The sequence below is a fragment of the Uloborus diversus genome, chromosome 3 (genome assembly GCF_026930045.1).
Source record: "Uloborus diversus isolate 005 chromosome 3, Udiv.v.3.1, whole genome shotgun sequence".
NCBI lineage: Eukaryota > Metazoa > Arthropoda > Arachnida > Araneae > Uloboridae > Uloborus > Uloborus diversus.
Window position 1 is genome coordinate 47,755,999 of NC_072733.1, and position 12,688 is coordinate 47,768,686.

At 33.9% G+C, this 12,688-nt stretch overlaps 1 protein-coding gene across 1 annotated transcript in view; it reads left to right on the top strand.

Moving 5' to 3' along the window:
- The first annotated feature begins 345 nt into the window (after positions 1 to 345).
- Positions 346 to 12,688, top strand: part of LOC129218341 (Bardet-Biedl syndrome 7 protein homolog) — a 122,929-nt gene continuing 110,586 nt past the window's right edge. The window contains exons 1-2 of the mRNA XM_054852580.1: positions 346 to 498; positions 12,517 to 12,639. Of these exons, the coding sequence (XP_054708555.1) occupies positions 12,601 to 12,639 (39 nt within the window). The 5' untranslated portion in view covers positions 346 to 498; positions 12,517 to 12,600. The remainder of the gene's footprint in view (positions 499 to 12,516; positions 12,640 to 12,688) is intronic.

Here is a 12,688-nt window from a genome sequence, read left to right on the forward strand (position 1 = left end):
TGTCATTTTCCTTTTCTGACATTAGGAATTAAAAAAAAAAAAAAAACTTCTGTTTTACGGTACAAAACATTTCGGGTTTCGGGGGGGGGGGGGATCGGCCCCCCCCCCCCCTCTGGATACGGCCCAGGATGTGGCATTGCATTCATGTAGTCAGAAGGATTGTCACTCCAGATTCCCTTATATTTCCGATTGTAATTCCTCTTATTACTGCGCATGCGTATTGAGTGGGGGGGGGGGGGAACTGAAGATTTAGACGTCACGCCAGCATGGTAGCCAATCAGGGAAAAGCCATTCGCGAAAGCTCTAGGATGTGGATTTATGCGATTTGACGCACCCTCATACTCACGGGGGAATGTAAACAAACAGCGTCTTGTTAAAATTATCAATGAAAAATAGATGTCCCCCCCCCCCCCCGCCAAATTTTACGTTTTCCCTGCTGTGTGTCAAAATAACAATTGGATGGTTTGAATTGATGTGCAATGACTGCATAATTATCTGGTAATTGGAGCAATGCTTCCTTTCAAATCAATATGCTTTGATTTGAAATATTTTTTTGTGTGTGCGAAAGTAACTTCATGTAAAGAGTAAAATTGCCAGGATTTTCAGAAGAAATTGTAAGAAGTAAAATTGGAGTTAAAAAAATGTGCTGTAAAGTTTGCATTGATTGTTTTCAAGAGATGTGTGTTTTTCAAATAAATCTTCAAAAATTGAAAATCAAAATTCTGTGACTCGTCGTGTGTAATCTTCAAAGTAGGATGAGAAAAGTATGATGTATCACCCTAAATACACCTGCTACGTATCACATTTAGTTTAACTGTTTGTGACTTATGATAAATTGACCTAATGCTTAACAATATTAGTCAGTCATAAGCAGTTCAAAATTTGAAGTCCACAAATTGTTTGAACATTGGTAAAGAGTTCTATACATTGAAGCTAATGATGTAAAATACCCGGGTATTTATTTTTAGGGGTAAATACCCAGGGTATATACCTGGGTAAATACCCAAAATGGGTATTTACCCGGGTATTTATTTCAAAAATTTGTATTCAACTAAAATACTTTTCTGTATGTATTCTACTATATATATAACTAACCATATACAAAACAATAAATTTTTGCCCAAAAATTGTATTTTGATCGCATATTTAAAGAATTATTGTGTGAAACAACTTAGCAATCTAATATGATATTCACATTAAATGTATATGCCTACTCAATGTTGATAGCCAAATTTCAGATATAAAAAGCCATTCTACAAAAAGTAAAAAGCTTAACATGTTACAAAAAAAAAAAGCAAACATCCCATTTAAGTTTTAGAATAGTTCATTCTAAATTCTGACAGTTTTTTTTTGGTAATATTTCATTAAGCCTTTAACTAAAAAAAAATTATAATACATAAATTTTTATATTTTTAATCTTTCATTTTTCGGTTTATGTTTTAAAAAGAAAATCATCACCTTTTGATACTACCCAAATCGTTTTTGCAAAATGCGCAATTACCCTGCCTTCGGATGAATACCCAAAAAAATATTTACCTTCCCACCCTACATCACTAATGCGTGTATTAAAAATAGTTTGAATAAATATTCATCATGAAGTACCGGGGAGCAAATGCAAATGAGCAAGGCAACAGAAAACAATTTTTTTTTCTGCTTATTAATGTGAAAACCGTTTCTATATTTGCCACATTATCACTTAAACAGCAAAAAAATAAATAAATAACATCACAGTGTCTTGATAACTTCTCAGTTTATTCTTTCAAACATCCCTCACGCTTCCTTTTTTTTTCATTTTGGATATAACTAACCTAGATTGTGATTTTGAAATTCTGAAGTTCATCATTGAATTGCTTATAACTTCTCCAATTATGACATTGAAAAGAAAGATTCTTCGTTTCACGATGCGTTTTTTTCATAATTTCATCAAGTCTTTTAATAAAAAATATTATAAGCTATGTAATACATATGTATGTATCAGTTTTACCAATTATTTCATATTTAGATTTAAAAAAAAAACCCATTCACTTTTTGCATTTTTTTTTGTAAAATACCCAGTTTTTGGGTATTTACCCAGGCCTTGGGTAAATACCCAAAAAATATTTACCTACCCGCTGGTTATTTACCCGATCCACATCACTAATTGAAGCAAATAATTCTACTTTTTGCATTAGAATTTGTGTACATTTTAAACTTAACTGTTTGTTCTAAAAATTTTAATTTTTAACGGATTTCAAAAAGGAGGTGGTTTCAGTTCATACCAATTTTGATGATTCTGTTTTTGATGGATAGGGAATGGTTCAACTTAGGTCTCATTACTTTGACGATATTTGTTCATTAGAAAAAAAGTTATGGGGAAAAACAATCAATTTCATGCAATTTCGTTATTTGGATCCAGACTATGGATTTGGGAGGGGAACCTTTTTAGAAATTATGTTCATCGAGGCGGGGGTCTGTCCAGAATTTTTCACAAAGTCTGTTTTTTTGTGAAAAATCAAATAATTTTGTGAAAAATAAATTAATTTTGTGAAACATAAATTAATTTTGTGAAATTTTTTTTTTTTTTTTTGTAAAAACGAAATTTTAGAATTTTGAGATGGCGCAAACTGCATTATTTACACTAGAAATATTACACTTATTTACACTTAGAAATTTTGCAGAGCAAAAGAACAAAAAGTGAAGTTTTAAGTTTTCTTTGGTCTCTTAAAGAGATCATGACATCCTTTTGGCACCACGCTTGGGCTCTATCGATATACTTAAATTTGCTACTCCAAGCAAGGGTCCTACCTGGTTTACCCCAAACCCAGCAGTGGTCTGACTCAAGATATTTTGGAATATTTTTGTGTAAAGATTTCCCTGGCAGTGATAGTTCACATTTTTGGTCATTTACTGAACCGTCTTTGATAGTGTGGTTTAGTTGTGACATCAGTTACACAGTCCATCTGAGACAAAACCCTCAGAATCATCTAGTATTTTGGAAAGGGAACGTCCTTCTAGTTTTTGCTTTGTGGATCTGCCCCCCCCCCTTCCGTCCTTAATAAAAACCCATTATTGCAAAATTTTGTTACCATAGAACAATAATGTTATTAGTGATTGTTATGAGGATATTGATTGAAAGTTTCTCCGAAGCATGCATCAAGTTTATTCCCCATCATTGCTCTATGGGAGGGAGGGGGGGGGGGCAAACTTCACCTGGAAGCGAGGAGAATCACCTATGCCAATTATAGATATTGAGGCTAAATAAGGAGATGTGGGATTATGTTACAAGCAACTTGTATGTTGTGAAATATAAATAAGTTTGGGAAACCGATTATATTTAAATGGTTACAATTAGCATGCAAATGAATCCCAGAGAAAAACAAGGACAAATTTTTAGTGCCAATGTTTAAGGCGTGATTGTAGTTTTTTTTTAGTACATGAAGCATGTTTATGAAAAAAAAGGTGAAGTATCAGAACTTCGTACTATTTCTGAAATACATTTGCACTAAAAAAAATAATTTTGAAAAAAAAAAAAAAAAAGATAGAACTGACTTCAAATTGCTCTAAAAAATGAAAAATAATTTTATTCTTTAAACACTATCGATAATACTTTTAAACATAATTTTTAAAGTTGGTGCAAAAACAAAAAATAAAATCCTGTGTAACCATGCTTCTTTCATAATTTTTTCAGAAAATCATCCAAAGTTAGGAACAAAACATTTATATCGTTATTCAGATATGCTTTCATCAATGCATAATGTATGTTGTAGTGAAGAAACTGGGCCTGGTTAAGTTTATAGTTGTAATTGAGTTATGGCTGTGCATGATTTTATCTATCATTTTTGCGCCAACTTCAAAAATTATGTTTAAAATTATTATTGATGGTGTTTAAAGAATAAAATTATTTTTCCCTTTTTAGAGCAATTTTGAAGTCAGTTCTAATTTTTTTTTTTTTTTCTAAATTTTTTTATTTCCTTCTTTTTAGTGTAAATCTATTTCAGAAATTGTAAGAAGTTACCTTCACGAAACTTCACCTTATTTTTTAGTTTTTCTTATAAAAATGCTCCAAAAAAAAAAAAAAAAACGCCTTAAATTTTAAGCAATTGCCACTAAAATTTTATTTTTGTTCTTCTCTGGAATTCATTTATGTGCTAATTTAATTTAAGTATAACCATTTAAATATTACGTTTTCCATAATTAATTTACATTTCACAGCATATAAGTTGCTTGTGGTGCAATCCTGTGTCTCCTTACTTAGCCCAGATCATCTGTTATTGGCATAGATGGTAACGATAACATTACTACTATATAGTTGAGGCAAATCTATCCTGTTAACATTGTGAAGGCTAAGCAGATCTTATTCACTGCATTACCTTGTTTCCAGGTTAGGTTTACCCCCAATATAGAGCAATGACTTTGAAGAAACTTGATGCTTGCTTCAGAGAAGCCTTCATTCAAAATTATCATTACAATTACTATTAATGTTGCTGTTGTATGGCACCAAACTTTTGTAACAATGGGTTTTATATTTAATCGTTTAATCAGGAAATTGCATGAAATTTACTGTTTTTTGCCCGTAACCTTTTTCTAAAGAACAAATATGGTCAAACAAAGTAATGGGACCTAAGTTGAGCCATCCCCTGTCCATTAAAAAAAAGAATCGTCAAAATCCATTCAGTAGGTGAGATGCTTTGAGTGGACAAACAAAAAAAAAAACATACATACGGTATGAACTGATAACCGCTTCCTTTTTGAAGTTGGTTAAAAAGTATGAAATAAAATAATTTTGAAAAAAAAAAAGAACTGACTTCAAAATTGCTCTAAAAAGTGAAAAATAATAATTTTTCTTTGAACACATCGATAATACTTTTAAACGTAATTTTTGAAGTTGGTGCAAAAACTATAGATAAAATCATTAGTAGCCATAATTCAATAAAACAACTAGTACAACTATAAATTTAACTGGGCTCAGTTTCTTCAATACCACTGCATAAATTATGCATTGATGACAGCATATTTGAGTAACGGTATACATGTTTCGCTCCTAATTTAGGATGATTTTCTTAAACTATGAACAAAATATGGTTAGACACATGATTTTCCTTTTTGTTTTTGCGCCAACTTCAAAAATTATGGTTAAAAGTATTATCGATGGTGTTCAAAGAATAAAATTATTTTTCACTTTTTTGAGCAATTTTGAAGTAGGTTCTTTTTTTTTTTTTTTTCAAAATTATTCATGAATATGTTAGTACTTTCTTGAAAAATGAAATATCAGCTGTCAGAAGCATCTTTTTTGTTTAAACCAGAGTTTATTTTGTATAAGGTATAATTTCTGCCTCTGCCCAAGTAAAAAATTGAAGGAAAATCAATTTATAGGTTAAAATGTTGACCAGTGTTTGCTGAGTCCATGGCCAGATTAAGGCATGGGACATAGACCCAGGGCACCCAATCTACCTAAAATTGTAAAAATTGAGTAATTTCATGATGCACTATAACAATATATATTAAATCTAGGAATTCTGAATTCATCGGCAAATCCAAATGCACACACAAAGAAAATATTATTGTACAGTAATGAAATTTAGACAGTGTAATTGTTTAGTTAACATGCTTTATTGATTCACTTTTTAAGATCACAGGCTAATTTAAGCTCAAGGAAATGCATTTTAAAAAGGAAAATGCGGTTGCATTATTAGTCAGGGTAACCTTCAGAATTTTGAATACAAACCTGCAAGCATTGAGTCATATTTTTTCACTTTTCTCTCCAGGGTCCCCGCTACCCACCATTATTTGTGGTTTAACCAGTTGGATTGGACCCTGAAGACTCCTGCTATTATAGTAAATTGTTCCCCATGCCAATGACTCAAGGCGTAGGCCCAGTGTATCTGGAAAGCAGGCTGCTTAGTTACAGGCGTTCTCCTGGCCTTCTAACCACTGGCGTAACTATGTACCGCACGACTCCACAACGCGGGGGGGGGGGGGGGGGCATAGGCAGATTTAGGCTGTGAATTCTGGGGGTGCAACAATAAAGCAGTGAGGTAGAGGAGAAGAGGGCAGTCCATACTTTTCGGGGCGGCAATTCAGCACTTTTGATGTGGAAAAAAAATCAAATAAGGGAATCATACTTTAAATCTAATACTATAGGCAATGAAAAAAAAAACCCTTTGAAATGTAAGGTTTTGGTATGACTGAACGGTCATTTCAGTTAAGTAAGAAAAAACGTCAAAAAAGCACAAATCTACAATTGTGCTTGTTTTTTCTTACTTACTGTTCAGCACACAGGTATTTATTTATCTTGGTCATTTCAGTGTTCAAAGTTGAAATATTTCCGTAGTGAGAGCCCCTGAACCTTCCTCATTCACTTAACGTCCTCTAAGACAGACTTAAATTGTATTTTTAAAACTTAAATTTCAGAAAAAGTTCAAATAATATCAAACGTACATATTTCTGGTATGTAATATCTGTTTCTGAAAATAAATATGAAATATATTTCAGTAAAAGTTGTTTCTTTGCCAATGCTGAGTAAATGCGGGAAAAACAAATTGTTGGAACTTTGTTGCCGAAAAAAAGCCGACTCTCATCGTCCCCAACAGCTAAAACTGACTTCAGTTTTGATGAAGATTCAGTAGAGAACCCCATCCCCCCTCACCCAAACGGTACTTTTAACTGCAATTTTTGATGTAAATTCAGAGTATTTCTCCGAGATAGGCGCCTGACCTGAATACGGATTAAATTATTGCTTTGCCTAATTACCTTTGCTTCCTTAAATGAAGTTTTTAATTATAAGTTCGATAATTTTCAATGCTTTAATGTATTAGATATGTGTCAATGAAAAAACGGCAAATAGAGGAACCGCCCCGGGCAACAGAAACTGTAGCTATGCCATTGCAATACAGGAGATCGGGCCGGGGATACAGCGCTGTCAATGGCGACTAGCTGCTATTTTGACAGCAAATGCGACTGTTTTGATGAACAAAGCAACTATTTTAGTCAAAATATTGGCAAAAGCCACTATTTTGCACTCAGTTGTAAAAAAACTGACTATTTTAGTAATTGTAACTGAAGTACGTAAAAAAGCTAGTTTCTTTCCCTCTAGACTAAAAAATGCAAAAAAAAAAGGAAAAATCGCTTTTAAGTCCCCCCCCCCCCCCCAGTTACCGGGAAAAAAAGGAAAAGTTTAATTTTTGAAAACAATGGTTTAAAAAGTGGGAAAATGAAATGTATTAAAGCATTCACGACCAGAAATGTGATGTTTATATTTTTGTATAAAAAAAGTTTAGTTTTAACGATCGTGATTTTCGTAAAGGTACCGTTTTTGTGAGTGCGATTTTTGTAAAAGATTAATTTTTGCAACAGTGATTTCTGAAAAAAGTTCATTTCCACTACCACTTTTTTTTACTGTTTTTCAGTTCTTTATTTCTTTTATCCGTACTATGCATTCATTTTTGTTTTAAACGAGAGCTAATTTTCTTTCGATCTGAAATGTCACGAATGTGACGCTTCGAGCTCTTTTTATGCAGTCAGTCTTTTGCTGTCGTCTTTAAGTCAGATAATGAGAAATTATACCAGAATGCATCAGTACTGGTTTCTCTAGTGTTTATTCAGGGTTGGGCTAAAGTTTGGAAAAGGTTTTTTTTTTTTTTAATAGTTTTCCTTTTCAAAGGTTGATAAGAGAAAATTTGCCGCAAGTAAGTCTGCTCCATTTCAAACTGCAATAATAATTGCAAGAAGAGAGTCACTGACCTCTTTCCATTATGTTACGAAAAAAAAAAAAAAAGAGACATAATCACGCCTTTAAAACTTTAAATTGGAAAAATTTAAGACGAAGAGCCCTGAACCTTCATTATTCTCTATACAGTCGAAAATTCCGTTTGCTAAACTAACATTTTAGAAACTCCCCCCGATCTCATATTTTTGTTCATGTATATTCTATTTACAGTTAAAATTCATATTGCTTATTCCTTTTCTCCTCATTATGGTGAACTCTCCAGATTTCTGCCGACTAAAAACTCAATATGCCTCCCCCCCTCAACTTTTTCTCTCTCGCCCTCTATCTATATATAAGTCTGTGTATTTATGTTTGGAAATAAATTGTGGGACTGACAAACTTGGAAAACTGTACTACAAATGTAGACTAATACGATTTTTAGTAAAGCGGTCCAAAGCCAGATTTTGCGGGTCTGCCGAAAATTTAAAGTTACGCTACTGCTTCTAACCAACATATGGCCATCATTGGCACCAAAGCAGAATCTGCTTTCATCAGAAAACACAATGGATCTCCACCCTGTCCTCCAATGAGCTCTGGCTTGACACCACCGGTGTCACAAATAACAATGACTTGGCGTCTGCAAAATACGGAGGCCGCCTCACTCGGAGCTGTCTGTGAAATAACAGATTTCTAACAGTTTGTTGTGTCACTGTCCAACTGAAAATTGATTCCTGCCGCAGATGCAGTACAATGTACCACAGCTGTATGCCAAATATGGTGGTCTTCACTCTCAGTAGTGCTAGGTGGCTGCCTGGAACCCGGTCTTCTTGAGGCAATACCATCTCTTGGCCATGGCTCCCAACAATCATGCACTATGGATGCATTCTGGCCAAATATTTATGCAATATCGTGGAAGGAAAATCCACCTTCTTGTCTATTACACGACTTCACTCAAACTTGGTGAACTGTTCATAATTGCTTCTTCATCTTCTTAACCCTTAACAGGGGTCTCACAGACCGCTCGAATGTTTACCCCACCACCCCTTAACTCATTAATGGTCAGATCGAATGGTTTCTCCCAATAGCTTATCGTTTTGTGACCTTGAACACCCTCCTAGCTTCTTTGTATTTTTTGGCACGTGCATCTGGTAGAAATTCCGCTACATTCTTCAGTAGCGGTCTGAGAGACCGCACCTCCCCGGCTGTATACTATTTTCGGCCCTACTACTCATGGCTCTCAAGTTAGGTCCGCGGAGATATATTCATCCGTCTGATCCGCGCTATGCTGAGGAGCTTCAAAAAATTCTTGACGAAGTTGGTAGTGATTTTAGTGGAGAAGATGACTGTGATGATGATTTTATTTGTGAAAGTTCCCACTCCACAGACTCTGAAATTTATTCAGATCCGGACGATTCTTCTGATTTAGAAGAGACTAGTAATTCCGTGAATTATTACTATGGTAAAAATAGAGTTAAATGGTCTTCGGTTGAACCTAATCGAAATGTTAGAACTCCAGCTCGCAACATAATAAAACTTCCTGGAGTCAGACCATATGGGAAAATTGATGATCCAAATCCAAAAAATGTATGGGAGCTGCTTTTTACTGATGAACTTTTGTGCATAATTGTGAAATGGACAAATTTAAGGATCGAAAGAAAGAGAAAAAATGTGAATGATACCGTTAAAGGTGAAATTGTTAACACAAACATTGATGAACTGAGAGCACTTTTGGGTTTGCTTATATACACATCAGTTTTTAAATCGAACCACGAAGACATGGAATGCCTTTTTGCCACAGATGGAACTGGCCGTGATATTTTTCGTGCAGTGATGTCTATGAAACGTTTTAAATTTTTGCTTTTAAATTTACGATTTGATAATCCAGATAATAGAGAAGAACGAAAGAAATTAGACCCTGCAGCACTTATTTCTGAAGTAATGAATTTATTTATTTTAAACTCTCAGAAAGCCTATACTTTAGGTGAATGCACCTGCATTGATGAAATGCTTGTTGGATTCAGAGGAAGGTGTCGTTTTAAAATGTATATGCCCCAAAAACCCGTTAAATATGGGTTAAAAGTTATGTGTTTGACAGATGCACGAAATAATTATGCTTACAATGCATATCTATATTGCGAGAAAAATTCTAATGAAATTGGTGTAGAAGACGATTGGAAAAAATTCAGCATACCAAGTCAGGCTGTATTACAGTTGAGCAAACCAATTTTTCACTCGAACCGAAATGTAACAGCTGACAATTGGTTTTCTTCCATAGAACTTACCACGGAATTATTAAATAATGGACTGACATACGTTGTAACTTAAAAAAAAAAAAAGAAATTCCGAAAAATTTTCTTCCATGTAAAAGCAGAGAAGAGAAGTCTACATTATATGGCTTTACGAAGGATATTACAATGATTTTGTATGTTCCTAAGAAGAAAAGAGCTGTGGTTTTGGTGTCAACTATGCATCATTCAGTAGAAACAGACCCGGAAACAGAAAAACCGGAAATAATTGCTTTCTATAACAGAACGAAAGGTGGTGTAGATGCATTAGACGAAAAATGCTCTGTTCATTCATGCAGCAGAAGAACAACTCGTTGGCCTACATTTTGCACCAAGGATGTCCTCAAAACTCGGTAATGACCAGGATGGTATTTCTAAAAATCTTAGCTAGGGATTTAGTTCTACCACAATTACATACAAGAGTTAAAAATCCAAGAATAAATCGAAATTTGCGCCTGACGAGAAAACGGATTTTGGGAAAAGGAGAAATATCACAGAACACGGAGCAGTGTGCACAAGAAACAAAATTAAATTCAAGGAAAACGTGTCATGTATGCCCACCAAGCAAGAAAAGGAAAACATCATACTTATGTTTATCATGTAAATACCCTGTTTGCTTAGAATGCACACAAAAGCTTTGTAATAATTGTTTAAGGGAAGATGAGGACTGAATCACTGTAGGAAACATGATGCAAAACTGTCCAAATTCAGGTACTGTCAAAAATTTTTTGTAATGTGCAATGTCGAAATTTCTGGTACTGAAATATTCTTTACATATTAAATAGCCAAGGTACATTCATTAATAAATACTATATTCGTTTTTATTACGAGTTTTAAATAATTTATTTCAACTTACCATTTTTTCGAAAAATCTTAATGCTCCGGAAAAATTTCCTGAAAGAGCGTAAACGCAAAAATGATTTTTTCCCTTAGCAGAAAATGGTTCAGTGAACATTTATGCCAAATTACACAAAATGAATTCAATTACACGATTTTTAAAAAATTTAAAAGTAGCACGGTCTGTGTGACCGCACCTCCCCTGTTATGTCCCATTTTTTCACCTCCCCTGTTACGGGTTAAAAGTATTCTTTGCTAGCAATTCGTCAAATTTCACAAAAAACTGACGATCATGATCTTGACCGCATGTATTTAAAGCAACCCTATATTGATAGTTTTGAGTGGCGCTACTAGAGCCACACATATGTGCAAAATTTGAATCAATGTTATTTTTCAAATACATAAACACCTGCCTAATTTTGTTATTTATCTAACACAAGTCTTTTTTGGTGCTGCTGTTTTTTTTAGTCTGGTTTTAGGTTATACGATAATGCATATTGTAATATATCACACCACTAAATTTGACCTGATTGATCTAATTTGCAAGAATTAATACATTTTATTCCTTTATTACATAAGCAAGGGAGGCACCAAATAGTTTGTATCCAGTCTCCTCAAAAGTCATAGTCTGCCCCCGGCTGAATGGATGAAAAAATCTACAAGTTCTTTTTTCAATCATATACTGTATTTTCCTGTGTATAATCTGCGAGCAGCTTTTAACCCGCAGATCCTAAAATCAGCCTGAAGAAAAAAGCTTCATATAATACGCGGCGGTGTATAATCTGCGGATAATATGATGTAAAAAAAATGAAGTTTGAATTTAACATACCATTTGAGCAACTGAACAAAAAACGTTAAAAGATAATTACTTTGAAGGCATAATCAATATTAATCTGAAATATATTCTATATATAATGATTTCTTTTTGAAATCAAGATTATAGTATGCTAATTACTTGAAAAACAGAGTCAAGACATAGGAGCAGATGGTCTTATCTTGTACAAATGGTTTCCTAATTCACTGTAATGTTGATTATTTTACAGGGCCTGAATCGTGTAAGAGGAACATTCAAGCAACGTAAAATAACCAACATACAGGGAGGCAGTGAGAAGGAACATGCAAGCAATGTAAAATAAACAACATTCAGTCGGCGTACAGTCTCTATCCGTGTATCGGAGCATTGGTGTAAAGAAGAAAAAAATCACAGATAATCTGCGGCAGCGTATAATCCGCACCTCATAAACTTTGCATTTTTTAACAGATAATCCGCGGATTATACACAGAAAAATACGGTAGCATGTTTTTTTTTTGCAATTTTCAATGATCATATTTCATGTAATATATATTTATTTTCGGTACTTTTCCATTGAAGGTTCACTTGCTTTGGTGATTTGTTTACTTTCTACCTTGATGACAATTGATAAGTCACTTAAAGCCATTAGCGATATGTCCAAGTATATGCTGATCCTACAATTTAGAAATAAAAGTTGTTAAATGTCGCCAAGTACAAAATTTTTAGTCTGCAATAGTGATAAAGGAATCAAAATCACCAAAGAATAGAAAATGTACCAAGTGGACCTTTAACGGGAAAGTTCCTTACTTTGACATTGTTCCCCCCCCCCCTATTCTGAGCAAAATTGCAAATGGAGTTCAATGTCATTTTAGTTTTGCATTAAAACCTGCTAAATAATATATTTTTTTATGTATCAGGGACTGATTTTGATTTCCCTCTCTTTGCCCGTCTACTTCAATTTGCCACTTCTCAAGATGAGGCACTTCTTCTAAATAGTCAAGATGATGGAGATCAGTTTAAATCGTGTAGATTATATTCAGGTAAAAGTTTATTATTTTCTCTCTTCAAAGTTTCTTCCTTTTCTCCTGG